The sequence below is a fragment of the Poromitra crassiceps genome, assembly GCF_964638095.1.
Source record: "Poromitra crassiceps genome assembly, chromosome: 1".
Classification (NCBI taxonomy): Eukaryota; Metazoa; Chordata; class Actinopteri; order Beryciformes; family Melamphaidae; genus Poromitra; species Poromitra crassiceps.
In genome coordinates this window covers 44,414,759-44,432,727 of record NC_139623.1, presented here as the reverse complement: position 1 = coordinate 44,432,727, position 17,969 = coordinate 44,414,759, and the positions used below count along the sequence as shown (strand labels likewise).

At 45.5% G+C, this 17,969-nt stretch overlaps 1 protein-coding gene across 1 annotated transcript in view; it reads right to left on the bottom strand.

Annotated features, from left to right (window-relative positions):
• uvrag (UV radiation resistance associated gene) overlaps window positions 1–17,969 on the bottom strand; it is a 234,200-nt gene extending 216,231 nt beyond the window's left edge. Inside the window, exons 1-4 of the mRNA XM_083641143.1 lie at window positions 17,857–17,969; window positions 7,724–7,841; window positions 7,131–7,165; window positions 4,217–4,378 (exon numbers count right to left, since the gene is read on the bottom strand). Coding sequence (XP_083497269.1) covers window positions 4,217–4,378; window positions 7,131–7,165; window positions 7,724–7,841; window positions 17,857–17,961 — 420 coding nt within the window. The 5' untranslated portion in view covers window positions 17,962–17,969. The remainder of the gene's footprint in view (window positions 1–4,216; window positions 4,379–7,130; window positions 7,166–7,723; window positions 7,842–17,856) is intronic.

Here is a 17,969-nt window from a genome sequence, read left to right as displayed (position 1 = left end):
CACTGCCAATATCATATATCATTAATTTAGATCAAAGCTGAAAATGCCTCTCTTCTCAAGCATTTGAGAGCAGCACGCGGCTTCCTGGGCTCTCTCTCACTCACTATCCGCTCCACCCCCCCGCTCTGATGCCCCCGATCAGCATTTATTTCAGAATGAATTTAAACACACCCATAGCGAAACAATCAGCTCATTAAGCCATGTTCTATCATTTCGTGTGTGGGGCTGTGGGCTGAATATAACGTTAACGTTACGAGCTGCCAGGCTTTGGAACATTTGCATTGAATTTCTCCGCCTGACGCCCGTGCAGACTAGAGCATGCTGGATATCTGGCGACACAATCCAATACAAAATGAATGGGCAGCAGCGACAGCCGGCGTCGCTGCTGACAAACGTCGCTCTAGTCTGCGGGCGTGACGTTTTTAATTTCACTTGCGTGTTTCAGTGTTTAGGGTGATCGCACGTCGTGTTTCAAGAATCAAGGAACAAGCTGCATCTTCCACATCGATTCTACTTTAGAATATCCACACTTGAATGTGTAACGTAAGTTCTCTCCAGCATCGGGTCTGTCTCTCAAGCGTAATAATCCCACAATGATCACAGCTTTCACAGGCTGTGTAAAAGGGGCTTGTCTCTCTGTCTGTGTAGCTTGATCCCCACGCTGCCCCACCTCCTCCTATACACACAAGCCGCTTTCACACACAGATTGCGAAATATTGCCATTCAGAAGGCCCGCAACGCCGGCAGCCTTGCCACAGAAATTGCTTTCACACAAGACCAAGCAGCCCAGGCATATTTCCACCTCGGAGTGCGTTTTCAGATAGCATCCACCCCTCCCAGATTGAAACGAGGGTGAACGATGGGCGCTGAGTTTCATTATTATAATAATGAATCAAAGTCCGACAAATTAAAATGATACTGGTCACCAAGTCCGGTGAAAATATATGTATATATTATATTATAATATAATATAATTATATTATTATTATTATTATTATTATTGATGTAGTTTAATCTTCTCATGTAATCTATCTATCTCATGTAGTTTAATCTTCTCATGTAATCTATCTCATTCAATGGTCCATGTTCGAGGTTAAAACGGGACATTTGAGTGGTTGGACTGCCCTCTAGTGGACAGAACGGTACATAACAATGACATGCTGATTAGGCTTTATATTAGGGATGTTCATCAATAATCGAAAATCGATAATTGATCGTTCAGGAATCGTTGTGGAATTTATATATTTTTTTATATATTTTTTTAATCAAATCAAATAGGCTAATGTGCAAATGTGCTGAAACTATAAGATTGGAATTCACTATGTGGTCGCAAACCAGGTCAGGGCATAATGGGACTATAGCCCTTTTCCCACATGCGCTTTGTACCGCAAAATGACCGGAACGTGGTCTAATGCCTGCATGTGAGAAAGTCGTCGTGCCGGTATAAGCGCGACCCCGTCATCGCGGAGATTTCACCAGTTTGGAGCCAGTCAGAAGAGCGGTATGCGCGATAGCGGACTAAAGTAGAGAACGGGTCCAGTCATTTCCCGCGACACTCTCATGGGCGAGGTGTACACACATTGCTTAATGTTCCAGCGGGCATAATCTAATCATTCGCGCACATTAAAGCAAACTGGCGAAATGATCTTGTGATAATAAGAGCAGTAGCCTATGTCAGCTTCATGTGTGGGTGTGCTGATTTTCCTCTCTCCTCTCTGCTGCCTGCTCGTCCTCCTCCTTCAGTGACAGCCCGACAGGGACACAGACGAAGCAAATGCAGGAAGCGAAATGTGGAAGTATTTTGCTTACGTTGCCGACAGCGAAGGCAAGCCCGGACACATCAAACGAAGCCAGTCTGTAAAAAGTGCTTCAACGCGACGCAGGTGAACGGATAAACAAGCAAACTTATTTCACCATCAAGAGTTTTGCCGACACGTCACTCCCCACCCGCTCTGCAGTGCCGCCCCGCCCCCCAACATACAGGAAATTTAGCTGCTAGATTCTCATATGCGAGAGGAGAGGTGTGAAGGGAAATGTCCGATATTGACTTACAGGTAATTTTCCGGTACGCATGTGGGAAAACGGCTAAAGAGACAGAGAAAACTGAACAGAACACCTCTGGGTGGGGCTATGGGCGTGGTCTCACTGGGCTGGCTGCAGTGAGAAACAGCAACAGCACATTATACAGTATAGTCAGCAATCAGCCAGACGAGGAAATGAAGCGAGCGAAGCAAAGTTTTGTGTGGGACCATAAAATAATATTTTACCTGGGCACTTCACACAGACTACCCGAAGTAAAGACACCGGAGCACTCTTTTCCGTCTGCACGTTTTAATAGAAGGGGCTGACTGACGTTTCGACAGACAAGTCTGTCTTCCTCTGAGGAAGACAGACTTGTCAGCCCCTTCTATTAAAACGTGCAGACGGAAAAGAGTGCTCCGGTGTCTTTACTTCGGGTAGTCTGTGTGAAGTGCCCAGGTAAAATATTATTTTATGCATATTGTCCTCCACTGTTGAGCACCAGGACCCTCTTTATTCCAAACCTGGCTGAAGCGCGCTGGACTCTATATTACTACTGTAATTTTGTGTGGGACCATTTCGAGTTAAAAGACGACATTGTTCATTGCAAGAACTGTGATGCCGTTTATAAGTACAACACGGCTACGTACATCCGAGCCTGGTTAACAAGGAAGGCACCTCGTCCTCTCAGCCTACCATCACTTCGGTGTTAGCGGCGAGGAGATGTGATGGCCGGCGTGCAGAAAAGATCACCCAGGCCGTCTGCAACCTCATCGAGACGGATATGCTGCCCATACATATCAACACCTGATCAATGTGATTGAGCCAGCGTATGAGCTTCCCTCACGGAGCACCATTACCAGGCAAATTGAAAAGCGCTTCATAGCGCTTCGCACATAATAATTTTGTAAAATATATATATATATATATATATATATATATATATATATATATATATATATATATATATATATATATATATTTTTTTTTTTTTTTATATATTTAAAAAAATATTATTATTAATATTATCGATAATCGATCATTGATTGTTCATTTTCCCAAATTTCGATTATGGAAATTGATTCAAAATGCCCATCCCTACTTTATATAAGTCCATAAGTAAAAATTCATGAAAAGAAATTGAATAAGAATTGAATATTAAAATAATAAAAGCACTGAAAATCGAATTGGATTATTGAGGAAGATTGACAGCCCTAGTCTACATATGGGGTTTGTGGGACAAAGTCTTGCAGTATCGAACGGGGTCCTTGGCTTAATGTTCATCTATTTTTGGATCCATGACATGCTGTCCACAAAGTGCCACTCTGCCCTGCTGAACACTGTGACAAAGGTTGCCAGACTCCTGACTGACCTCAATCTGCCTCTTCATGACCACGGCACCAGAGTGGTCAACAGAGAGCACATACTCTACATTTCCGGCATGTTTCACCATCTTAGACAGACACAGTACAAATTAGATCAGTATTAGATCACCTTTGGATTTGAATGGCACACTACACATTCTTTTATATCAACCCGCACTGACTGGCAAAGCTCCAGATGGTGCAGAATTGTGCTTTGGACTGCGAGCACTTCTTACACTGGCAATCCTCAAGTTCCATGTGATTCTTTTTGATTTGATTTTGTGGCAACATTTTTGGTAATAAGCGGCCATTGCTGTGTTGTTTCACTCGGAAGGTGTCACTCTGTTCTTTGTCTGTTCAGCCATGGTCCTGGTCATGCAAACTACTGAGGTCATCCGCTAGTTATTCCAAAGAAGCTGCTCTTGCTGCTACTAATGGAAAACACCCCACTTCCTCCTCCGATTTATCCCATTTATTTATACGACAACATTGCACACATTTTACTTTTGCGCTGTTGTCTTGCTTTTATATTTCTTTTTGACATTTTATTTATTGCTTTATAACGGTGTTTTGAAAAGTGCTACATAATTAAGATTATATGATTATAATTTGTTTCAACCTTTTGAACTTTTGTTGTACTTGTATTATACTTCTATAATCCTGTTGTCTGAATCATGCCTGATCCTGTATTTATTTGACTTCTTCATCTCCCTGCCATTAATTCATTGCACAAGTGCCATGAGGTTTGTGTGTGTGTGTGTGTGTGTGTGTGTGTGTGTGTGTGTGTGTGTGTGTGTGTGTGTGTGTGTGTGTGTGCGTGCGTGCGTTCTGACCTGTTGCCCTGTGTATCTGAGGCCATCCAGATTGACCCTCCACTCTATAAGGAGCTGGTACTGATCCCCCTGTCCTCCCCAGATCCTCACCACGAAGCAGGACACCGAGGTGTCCAGGAGGTCCGGCAGCATGCCGAAGTCCAGGCTCCGCCAAGTTGGATTCTAACACAAGCACACGCAGACACACACACACACACACACACACACACACACACACACACACAGGTAAAGATGAGCACTGATTGAGAATAAGCAGGAAAGTTATAGCAACAGTCAATACTACATTTATGTGACATAACAACAACTAGTCTCTCAACGTAATCCAGTCAATCTCTTCCACAATCTTTGAATGCTTCAGAGACAGTCTGTACCTCAGCCCATTAAAATTTTGACAGAGGAAGTTGTCATCTTTCAAAGTAAAACACGCTTCAGACCGGAACGGAGTTCGAATCGATGGCATTCAAGAATTCGACCAATTTCCATTTTTGCTCAGCAGCTAGCTACTGTAGCTAGTTAGCATATGTCTAGTTTGTTTTCCAGTCGGAGCTCGTAAGTGACTGCACAGGGGACACGGAAGTGGATATACCTGCCTTATTTTTTGACCAACTTTGAGAGCTACTGAAATACAGACGCACACACAACACACACAACAATCAGCTCATTCAATCATTTATTAAAACGAATAATAATCTAACTAACATTCTCACTTTACAGTTGCGCGCTCTCACTGCAAAAGGGAAATCCAGCCCTCTTAGACAGAAAATCCCTACAAACAACATGGACGACACAAATGTGTCAATCAACTAGTGTTTTACATCAGACAAACAAAGGCAACTAACTGCTGACACACCTCACATCAATGCCAGAGGGTGCGGAGCACAGAACAGCGACAAGATAATTCACTCAATATTAGACTGCTTTAGCTGAATGTTGCAATGCACAGCAATGCGGATGAACACAGTATTTAATCTATTAACAACTTTAGTACTGGGGGGGCAGAAAAAGCATCAGTTGCTAATGCAGAGAGTTTGAAATATTATGAAATACTTCCCCCCAATAAGAGGCACAGCACTAGAATGACTTGCACAGGAAGCTCACTATAAACACTTTGCCTCTGATCAGAAAAAACAACTCTTTGGCAATTTAGAAACGGCAGCAGCCAGTGTCAGGATTTGGACGCACCAACCATTCTAGTTCCATATTATACACACACTAATGTTTCAGGATTTTTTCACTTCTCGATCACTGCGCTCTCTGTCCCTGAACTCCCTGGCTGAAGACATTTGACTGTCCAAAGCAGTCATTCCCATGGACCATATCCCTCCAGCAGAAAGAAATGCTATCTCTCTATCCTTGGATCGCTTTCAATGTCGGGCAGGAGAGGAATGTCAAAAGCAGAAGTAGAAGGCAAATGGGCGAGGGATGGGGTCACAGTGGCAGCAAGAGAGGCCAAAACAGAAACAGTTGAGAATCAGTAGAGGAAGCAGAAGGAGAGAGCGGTTTGAATGAAAACAGGAAGAGCGACAGGAAACGTCTCCTCGATGACCGACGACGACCGACAACGGACAAAAGAGAGCGCTGCGGAGACGGGGTCAAGAGGGATGCTAACGTCAACAGAACGGCACGGGGCCGAGATGACGGTGATCTTCTGCAGTGCATTATACAATCGCTGTGCTATGACAGAGGGCGATGAACACTGATGACTCAGCAGTTAGCCTGGTAGTTAACGCTCTGCTGTCCTGTTGTTCTTCTGTTGCGTTTGGGCCTTCCATTTACGTGGCCGTGCGTTATTGGGGCGTGATTGAAATCGCAAAAAAAAGTGAAAGCAGGTTCCAGAGTGGAAATGGCTGATAACGCTCCCCTCACCGTCACCGTGGCAAGTGGCAAGATGCAATTCTTGTGAAAACTAGCCTATCAATATAATAGCACTCAACAAACTATCGTGACATCAGAGTGTGATTGCTAATAATACATAATCTGCGATTAGTGCATATTAATTCATCGCTCGTGCATTAGACGACTGTTTATAGACAAAGAGAGAGAAGGTAGTGAATGGGAGTAGGACATAAATTAATTAAGGGGTGCACGATGATATTGGCACGTCATCGGTATCCGCCGATTAAGGGCCTGTGTCCACCTAGCGTCTTTTCATCGGCTCCGGCGTCTATTTTCAGTTGTTTCCAATGAGGAGCGAGCGTATGCGGGCACACGCAGGCGCACACGGACGTCTAGAGAAAGTGCGCTGCACCCAGCTAGATGGACACACGGCCAAAGGCTTTAAAATGAAATAGCGGCATCGGCGACAAACAGCAACAAACATTTCTGCTGATATGACAGGCCGATAAAACGACGCTTTAATTATGCCCAAATGCTCAATGCTTACATCAAATACATGTTTTAGATCACCTAAGGTCAAGTACTTTTCTTATTTTGCCCAGTGAATGTGTACATTTTGAAAAGCATTGTATTTATGCCTGCATCTGCCAGTGTAGACATAATGTGTTAATAACTGTACAGGAGAGACTTGCTACTCTCCGAAATTAGCTGGAAAAAATGTGCGCATAGTATATCGGTATCAGCATCAGCAATTGGCCAAAAGAGTTGGAATTAAAATATCAGAATATTGGTTATTATCGGCAAAATAAATAATTTAATTTTTGTTCACGAAAGCCTGACACTTTGTTCATAGAGGCAGTGCTTCCCAGCACATGTCGCTGGCTGGCTGTCTCACACTTGCAGTCACTCCACTACACACAAACACACACTCCACCACACAGTCCACACAAACACACAGTCCACACAAACACACACTCCACACAAACACACACACTCCACCAGCAGGCCGCAGGCAATGACGATGTCCTGAACCTATTCCAGGTCTGAAGAGTTTAAATAGTCAAACAATTACACTCACCAGTGAGTCTCGTATGACTTCGCTCTTGTAAAAGTCTGAAAAGACATGAGGGAGAGCAGGTTAAAATAAGGTATTGTTATTCTTCAATTGCCATATACAGTACATACTCCCACATGGCCCGTTCCTTTCAAACTGGGAGCAAAGGATTTCACACTCACAGCCGAGTTGTCGGCGTTCCATTTAAACAGTCGGGAAAGCAGCCAGGCTTATACCACATTCATGACAACTCGGACCGCTGGAAGTTTCAACTCGGAACCTCCGCCCCAGGCATATTTGCGTTCATGCTGCACTTCCCGGTCGGAGGGCAAGCACAGGGAAAAACCAAGGAGGGTTCTGGGAAGTGGAGGTGGTAATGCAACATTTTGGATGAGATGTGTGGATATGACCTCAACTCGGACGAAGCGGAGCTCTGAATGATACCCGAATTTCCGAGCTGTAATTCCGCGAAGCAGCCATCTTGGAGTTTTGAGGTCGGGGCTGCCGAGGCTCCTACGAGTTTGGGGGAGAAAATACGAGCACTGTTCGAGCTCGTGACCTTTGAACCGTCACATCCCCATTTCCCAGTCTGAAAGGAATGCCCCATGAATCCTCACCTCTAGATATCCGGTCTTCTATACAGAGGTGGAGGGTGAAGTACGTGTCGAGCAGCGGGGAGCCATTCTTGTTGACAATGTTTCTGGCCGCGATGCTTCGTAGATGACGCAGTCGTCTCTGTATTGGCAGAGAAAAAACAAGACAAGAGAGATGCAGAGAGAGTGAGGATGATGTGAATGTGACGAGCTAAGTGAAAAGAGATCTAGAGATCAGGGGTTCCCAACCTTTGGCTCGTGACCCTATTTTGACGTCGCAAAAATCTAGGGACCCGCGACATTCAAATTCCGGTACACCATCGATAATGTCATCAGTGACATCGTCAATGATGTCACATAGTATGCTTCTTTTCCCCCGCAGAATTCTGACTTTAATCTGAGAATTCTGACTTTAATCTCAAAACTCTGACTTTATTCTCAGAATCCTGATTTAAAGTTATAATCTCAAAGATTGCTATGGTCCATTAATGGAAGCCTTTGCAGTACTGTATATAGTATAGTGACATTAGTAATGTCACATAAGTAACGCAACACTGTTTGGATGTCACCTGCAATTACCACTCACCGCCATAGGTGTCACCCAAGAGAACAAAGCTAAAATCTTAGAGATTATCACTTTAAACTCAGTATTATTTAATTTAAATAAATAAATAAAAAATCGCAAGTGACTCTAATCATCTTCGGTAGTATTAAATTGGGTCGGGGGTATTTATTTTATTTTTTTCTCTCTTTAGAAATTTCAGGCAACCCTATTTGAATTTGAATTCCAGGTGACCCCACTTAGGGTCGCGACCCTAAGGTTTGGAACCACTGCCCTATGGGTATCAAAAGAGTACTGTATGATTATTTATGTATAAATAGCATAGATATTACAATATTAATATCGATATACACAGTACAATAGCCAGGCTATTTCCTGTGCACAGAGTCAATACCAACAGTGATGTTTAGCATAACAAAAGCATGACGCCTCCATCCACGCAGGCGGTTAACTCGACAGGGATGGTCAGTCATGACAGTCAGCCAGTCACAAGCCACCTGGATCAACCATTTTCAACAGTCATTATGACAGCGTTCACATTCACAATGGACCAACCACAGAAAGGCAGACCCAGAGCCATGTAGATAGAAGAGTCCCGACATCTCCATTCACTCCAATGGACCAGTTTTGTACTCTCAAGAGTTCCAGGAAGTAAGGTCCTGGATAAAGCAGCACTGTCGAGATGCAGCAAAATAGACAGTTTGTGTTGTACTCTGAAAGGGTCCCCCCCCCCCCTTGAATCAAATTGTACATTATCAGCTTTATTTTAGCATGCAAAAGTAGCACGAGACCCATTCCTGGCTGTTCATTGGCTAATGAGTCTCATATTTTGGTCCTCCGCTGATGCCACTCTCTTACTAGAGGACACTAGGCAGACCATTTATTATAATCATGTGACTTTCCCCTCCAAACTCCAGGCATGTCAGTCTATCAGCTATAGCCCCGAAGCCAGCACACCACTCAAGACAATACGTCTTTGCACAGTGCTTTCCGAGCTAGAAAACGCCACAAGTCATCAAAAATGTGTTCGGCAGGATGCTTCACATGGACATTGTTTGGCTATCAATACAAAACCGAGGACACATCTATACAGAAGATGCAGTCTGGATGTAAAGACGTTTCCAAGATACTGTAAGAACTTGGAAGAGAGGACACTTCGGCCTTAACATGAAAACAAATAATGCCAGAGAAGAATGTGTACAGAGAAACAGGCCATTTAGTGAGCTCCCCCTTCAGGGCAAAAGCGTCAACGCAGCACAACTTCTCCAGCTCTCGTCAGTGGAGCAGCAGGCCCAACCTATGCCCTCCACGTCGCCATACTGGGGCTAAATCTGAGTCATGGGATTCCCTATAAGATGAAGGGCCTCACAAACAAAACACTGTTTGTCCCACCATGGGCTTTTTGGCCCCTCAAAAATGTCAGTGGCCAGAATGGGCTAATATGGCCCACACACTTACTCCAAGCCACATAGTTTAATGAGGGAAAAAAGGTGAAAATGTTTCGATCCTACATTGGATCTTTGTGGGATGGAAACGTGTGCAGGCTCTACCTGTTTTCAATACAATACAGCATTTACTGCTATAGGCTTGCACCTACGTGATGTGCGTATATAATCTCACCCATTCTACTCTCAGAAATAAAACCAATATCAGAGCTCTTGTTTGAAAAGTCTTGTGGATTTTCTACAAACTAAAAAAAAAAAAAAAAAAAAAAGTCAAAACAAGGTTCACTCTGGATGGAATACAATTTATGTCATGAGATGATCCAAGTGACGATGAATTCACAGTTTAGTCGAGATTCATGCACATATCCAAGCCTCTCCCAAAGCGTGGGGGAAAAAGCCTGGGCTCTGATATCAACAAGTTGCAATTACCAGGAGCTCCTCCCTTAACAACGGCTACCGGAGTAGTGGATACTGTGACAGTAACCACGGTCATTTGGGGGGAAACATTATAAATCTCACTCAGTCCACAAAGCCAATCTTCCATTTATTGTCAAATGGGGCAGCAAGATAGTAACAAAGACGAGTTTATCTCTTTGAATTAATTGAGTTCATCGTCACGATTACAAATCTTGGTCGACCGAAAGGAGCAGGATTTTTGCAGCGCAGAAAATGTGGGGGCTTTAGCGACTTCTTAACTGGCAGATGGTTTGTTTTCACATAAGCATCTGGGAACGAGTCACTCAAGAAGAACTGTTTCAAAGGGCAGGCAGGCAGGCACAAAAGATACCTGGCAGGTGATTGGATGAACCATCTGTCTATCACAGTCTATCACAGGCTTGTTCTTGCTGGCGTCACGCACCAAAGCCCACCCGTAGCTGCCTCAAAGGACGCTGATTGGTGCAAACCACGGGTGGTTCAGATTCAAACCAATCGATTAGAACGTGGCGAGATGGATTTGTCATGATCAAATGCGAATCCAGCTGCCTCGCAAGGTTAGCGACCTCTTACCTGCCTGAGGGGAAATGACCAAACAAGGTTAGCGACCTCTTACCTGCCTGAGGGGAAATGACCAAACAAGTCATAATTGAGACCTTTATTTTAATTAACAGAAATCCAATGAGAAATCATATAAATTGTAGGAGTGAATTAAATGATGTGTTGGAGCCTATTTTCACTTTCAGTGTCCCTCTATTACCATTTGAGATACACTCACTCACTCACTCACTCACCCACACACTCCAAGGTTATTATAGTTAACGAAAACTAACAAAAAAACGAAAACTAGAATTCAAAAAACATGAAATAAACTGAAATAAAAATAAAAACTAAGCTAACGATAACTAACTGAAACGATATTGTGTGTTTACAAAACTAACTAAAATAAAATAAAATTGAAGAGAAAATGTTCTTAGTTTGAGTCTTTGTCAGTTTACAGTATTTCCTACATAATAAGCCTAGTATTTTGAGTGGAGATTAAATCTATTTTCCTAGATCTATCATCTTTTATGACCCTTTTGAATCTCACCCCTGACAAACACCCCATATTACAAAAAAAAAGTCAAAACTAATATAAATAAAACCGAATGAAAAAATCCAAAACTATTATAACCTTGACACACTCGCACACTCTCTCACACACACACACACACACACACACACACACACACACACACACACACACACTTTTTTACAGTCATGACCTTAAGATTTTTCTTTTTAATCAACAATCACTGTTTTGAGATCAGGTATGTGCAGAATTCACAGGCCCTCAGTGCAGAAGCATCAACATTTAATTCATCTCTCTGGGTTTGATGCTTTCTTTTCTGTGTGAAGGTGCATTGTCTGTTTCCCTCTGAGCCTTAACTACTGTAGCATGGTAGCTACCTGGGCCACTGGGAGAGTAGAGCAATGCTGCTGAGATGTTGTTTATTACAGGTTAATACAGTGCTAACCTGTCAGTGGAGGGTCTGGAGGAGATCTTGTTTCAAGGGCAGTGGGAAGGTGCACAGTCAATAAAATCAAACTGGAAATATGTTTTGACATTCCTACATTTTAGGCATTTAGCTGATGTTCTTAATGCGTAGTTACTTATAAGGAGTGAAGCCGTAGAATAAGCTTCAGTTATAATATCACCAAAAATGACAAACAACCACTAGTCAGGAGGAGTGTAAAGAGCAGGGTCTCAGACAGTGCCCTTACAATTAGAGCGAAAGAGACTGAGAGAATGAGTATATCATCATATCAATTAGGGGTGGGAATCACCAGATGCCCACGATACGATACTGAAACGATACTTGAGTCACGATACGATAGTATTGCGATACTGCGATATTTTCGATATTGCGATATATCGATATTGCGATATATTGAATATTGCGATATTTCGATATATTGCGATTTCTTACATTTTCAACTGCAAATGATGTCCCCAAAGGAAAACTTTGTCAACATCTGGTTTATATAAGAACAATTTTTCAGTCTGTACATCTGACTTCAACCATTTTATTGCAGCAACATTGTCAAGTAGACAGACCAACAACTATAAAGTCATGTCATAGTTGCATGCACCTGACAAACTGAACTGTTTGTTACAGTCTACTTACAGTCCACCTTAACTGGATGTGTGTGTGGACTACTGTACTTATGTAGTTTTTGCAACTTCACTTCACTTACACAAAACATCTTGTGCAGCCCATTCAGTAACTGGGGAATTTGTAAATTACTGTTATGACAAAACTGTTACTGTTAAAACAAAATGAAAATATGCTACAGTTTGTTTACTGCTGGCCTTGGAACTAAAGTTTATAGTAGCCCGGTGGCCTGGCATGGCCTGCAAAAAAAAAAAAAAAAAATTTTTTTTTTTTTTGCAATATCGATACTTGGCGTCCAAATATCGATACAATATCGTCAGGCAAAATATCGCGATACTGTGGTGTATCGATTTTTTCCCCCACCCCTAATATCAATCATCCAAAGACATTCTCTGCTATTGCCGCAATAACAATACGTCCTATTTCCAAGCTTGCAGTATATGTTGTGAAACTGAAAATGTACTAATTAGCCTATTTTAGCCTAAATATATATGAAAGGTAAGTTAAGTTTGATTATCGTACTGAGTTGGTTGAACTGACACCAGCCTAACCCTTATCTAAATGTCCACATTGCAATAAATAATCCAAGTTCATGAGGATACTGGCAGCAGTGTTATTACAGTTGTTGGATTTACTTATGCAATATTATATCACCATATTACACCACATTGTTACCTTTTGGCCTGGGCAGGAAGATACTGTAGCGTATCGCTAATACGCCAAGGAACCGGAGAGTTGTAGTTGGTACAGGTTCTTTATTCACAGGCTCATTTAGCTCCTAGCAGCTAGCTTCACAGCTAGCTCTACACACAACAACCGGTCAGCTCGCTCGCATGGCTAGACCTGACATCCGGCCCGCGGCCGCTGGTCCCATACATCCCCCTTCCCCCTAGGAACACACCCACCCACATTAGTTCCTAGTTAACACAGAGACCCCACAATACACGTAATTACCTGATTCGCTACATATCCCCCCCCACTCAACTTTAATGTCGCTTCCACGCGACATGCACAACCCACACACATATCCCCCTGTACCAAAACACACCCAACACAACATTTTTCCCATCACCACATCAAAATCTAATTCCCACAAACCCCACAACATTTCAATTCCCCACAATTAGTCCCTTCTTTTTTTCCAACACCCCCGTCATAATGTCCAGTTTGCATCAGGTACTCCGTAATGTCTAGTTTTCCATTAGGTACCCCCATAATGTCTAGTTTCCCATTAGGCACTCCATAATGTCTAGTTTTTCATTATTTCCTTCTTTTTCACACATTCATTTAAATTCAACATAATGGCCCGTTACGTTTTCCCTCTTTTCTTTACACACATTTCAATTAAACACAAGCCCCCACATTTTCCTTAACTTTTCTTTTCCCAGCAACTTCTTAATTTTTCACTTAAACCCCATTTCCATCCCCCCTTTCACAGCTTCTGTCCCACCTGAAGCACGCTAGTCCCGCTCAACCCCCAGTGGGGTTAGTCCTCTGCAGTGTAACTCAGCACGGCCCCCCCTCGATGCCCCACAGTCATCACACGCACCGCAGTAGCTTCGCACATCCTCCCTTTGCTTGCCCCAGTAGAAATGTCCACGGATGCGGGTGAGTGTCTCTTCGGGCCCGAAATGACTGGATCCAGGGCCCTTGTGTGCCCCCTTAAGCGCCAACTCTCGCAGGTAACCGGGTACAACCGTCTGCCTCCCTTTCACCCCGTGCTCTGTTCTCTCCAACAGCCCGTTTTCATCCAGCCGCAGGTCGGAAAACATGTTCCACAGTCCTTTCGTGGCACCGGAAAACATGTGAGTCTCCTTCACAGGGGGCCGGCGTCCGGCCGCCACCCACTCGTACACCGGACCGATATCCGCATCCTCCATCTGTCTGCGTTTCCACTCACCCACGTCGACATCCTTGATGGTCGCTCTGTCGTCCTCCAGATCCACATCTGGACAGTCCTCCTCGTCCTCCTCCACCTCCTGCACTCGGTCGTCCTCCCGCCCCCCTTCCCCAGGGGGCGGCGTGTTCAGGACAGCAGGGGGAACACAACCGGCCTCGCTCTCCACCTCGGCTTTCCGCACAGCAACCGTGGGGGGCGCAGTGCAGTTTCTGGCTAAGTGCTCAGGCGAACGGCAAGTCCAGCAGAGTCTCACCTGTCCGCCGCCTGCACATCTCTCCTCTCCCGCTGTCTTCCAGTCCCCGACAGCTTCTCGACACTCTCTGGCTAAATGCCCCACTCCACCGCATGCCCAGCAGGCTCCCTGCTGTCCCCAGTACCTTTGCTCCGCATACCCGGTCCGTCTCCCGGGACCGCTTCGGCACCACCTCGCCACGTGGCCCGGCTCTCCACATGTCCAACACAGTCTCTTTTGCGGCTCCGCGTGGGGCCCGTGCTCAACTGTGACGCGGTATACAGTGATGTTATTGACGTTTGGTTGCTCCCCTGGAGCGGTGGGAGGGTGACCCATCTGGACCACTGGCCCCCCTGCGAACGTCAGTGTGCTCTTCCCTAGGTCTACTGTGCATTGGTTTAGCGTCAAGTAGTCCTCCCCCAAGATACAGGGCCCCGCCATCTCTACCATCCATACCGGAAAGTTCACTGTCTGTCCCCCCACAGTTATCATCACGGACCCCCTTCCCCTCATCGGCATCAACTCACCGGATACTGTCTTCAGCAGCCGGTCCGCTGGCTGCTCCAGAAGCGCTCCCTCTGGCATCATGTTGTAGTTTACCAGCGTTGCCGTACACCCCATGTCCACCAGGGCGACACAGGGCTTCCCTTGCAGGCGGACCTGAACATGGCAGCCGTTCATCGTGTGCGGCCCGTTCTGCATGTTGACAGCGCCGGCGATGTCGTCTGCTTCGGGGGAAGGCGACGCCCCACCTCCCCGTCTGTACCGCTGGGCCCCCTCCAACGGTGACGTGGCCATAGGGAATCTGACGTAGGGGGCCCGTCTCGCCCCTCTTAGACGGGCCCCGCGTTGTTTCCCTGGTTCCACGCTCCTCCGCGGCACTCTCTGGCCCGATGCCCGGGGCGTCCACAGGTCCAGCAGCGCATGGCCCCGGGCCCCCTGGCCCCGGTATTGTCTCGTGGGGTGGGCTGCAGGGGCGCGCTTCGGAGCAGTTGTTCTTTTAACTGGCGCACCGCCTCAGCTAGCTCTTTCACCATGTTGCCTTGCTCTGCCAAGGCCGTCTTCCACGCTGGCTCTTCTTGTAGCTGGCTCTCCGCTGCCATTCTCACCACTGGGGCGGCCTCCATTATGCCGCTGCTCTTGTCCCAGCCTTCTACTGTCTCTATCTCCAGCGCCAACTCCAGCGCTGCTCCCAGTGTTTTCGGATGTCCCAGCGTTACCTTCTGGCTTAGACTCCGTGGCTCGATGGCCTGGACAAAGTAGCTTAGGGCTAACCCATCCAGCGCCTCCGTCGGTAGCTGGCTGTACAGTATGCGCGCCGGCTGAGAGTCTCAATGTCTGTTGCCAGTGCACGCAGCGACTCACCCTGCCATCTGCGTCTGTTACACAGTTCCGCGGCTACGATGGCCTGCTCTTCACACCGGCCGAAGCGTCTCCGCAGGGCCCCCACCACCACATCCAAGTCCTTTGTATCAGCTATTGCCGACACGCACGCCGTAGCCTCGCCCTCGAGGGACATCACGAGATGGCTGGCTCTCTCCCTTCTCGTCCAGCCATTCCATTCTGCAGCCTCCTCAAACTGCTTGCAGTATGCCTCCCACTCGCCTTTACCGTTGTATTTCGGGACGAGCACGTCCTTCCTGGTTCTGCGGGCGCCATCCCCCGCTGTCGCGTGCCGTGCTTCAGCCTCGTCACTCCCCGCCTGTCTGCCAGCGGGGCCCGGCTCGGCTTCGCTCTCCTCCCGCCCGAGGTTCTCCCTCATCCGTCTGTGTTCCTCTTTCATCCGTCTGTATTCCCCCCTATTCTCCGGAAACACCGAGGCTTCAGCCTCTTCCATCTCCCTCTTCATCTTTAGCTGCTCCATTCCGCACTTTATTCGCTCGCGCCCAAAGCTGTCGGCTCCAACTTTCTCCGTCGTTCCTCCTCACTCTCTCCTCTCCCGGCCGAATCAGAGGCGTTACCGCTTCACTTGCTGACACCAATGTAGTGTATCGCTAATACGCCAAGGAACCGGAGAGTTGTAGTTGGTACAGGTTCTTTATTCACAGGCTCATTTAGCTCCTAGCAGCTAGCTTCACAGCTAGCTCTACACACAACAACCGGTCAGCTCGCTCGCATGGCTAGACCTGACATCCGGCCCGCGGCCGCTGGTCCCATACATCCCCCTTCCCCCTAGGAACACACCCACCCACATTAGTTCCTAGTTAACACAGAGACCCCACAATACACGTCATTACCTGATTCGCTACAATACCCTAAACCAAACATGAGAATTCAACCAAATTTACATACGTTTATAATTGAATTTATGAAACCGTTCAATACAATATTTTGAGATAGAAATTGAATAATAATAATATAATATATAATAGCTCAGCCATTATCTACTTATATGAACTAATAACAGCTAACAAAAAATTTATGTGAAATTGTACAGCAGTGAAGTTTTAGCTTTTTAACCCTCATCCATAGGACACTTTGGACTGAGGTGGGTTAGGGACTGAGGTGGGTAAGCATGCGAGACAGTAATTAAAAAAAATTATCTAAGAAAACCCTGCTATATATAGATGTATGCTTCATTATTTGGATGTTTGGTGCAAATGTTGGGTCCTAAAGTTACAAGATAGCATCCCAAGAAATCTGTCCAACGGGACTGCAAGCAATTAGGTTAGCCTTTCTTTAACACAAAGTCAAATCAACTATATAATATAGGGATGTTTGTCTGTATTCAATCAGAGCCATTGGAGTGATTGCTCTCACAGTCTTGATATGGTTTAGTTGACAATACGTCCTAAGCTGCATTAATTCATGTCAACTGATTCTTCGTGTGATTTCTAAATGAATTAATTCAATTATTGACATTTTTCAGTACTTCTGATTTGGTCACTCGAATTTCTTTTTCTTTTTCAACTGACCTATACAGCTGTCAACGGACAATAAACTCGGCTGTCAATTTGGACATTGCAACGTTTTCCTGCAGCTGAGCTGTCACCTGAGTGCAGACAGACTGCACCAAGTTAACCTACCATTAACGCTAGCTGTAGCATTGCTAGTTAGCTACATTCACATTTACAAGTCAGCCACACGTGATAAACACTTTGAAAATAGGGCAACGTGCAGACGAGACCGGGCTCAAAGAACGACCAACATAAACCTACGTAGATTCATTTATTTAGTTGTGGAGTGTCAGTCCAGGTCCAATTACAGCAGGCTAGCTAACAGTTGCTAGCTACAGTAGCAGCCAACTAGCTTGCCGTTAGTTACAGTAGCCTGGCAGGCCTGTTGTGTTTCTCCAGGTAGCAGTTTAATAACACGTTGTAAATGATTCAAATAACACTAAAGTGGCCAAGTGTACGTTTCCCTGGGTTCGTTTGCAAACGCTCAGCGCAGCCATGAAGTCAGAAACATGGCATATAGCGTGAAGTACCTGCTGGGATGTGAGCTCTACATGCAAAGCTCGGGAGGATGAGGCTCCAGGGTTGGTGACAGAGGCGGCGGGGATGGCGAGATCCCGACCGGTGATGGAGTTCATCCTCCTAT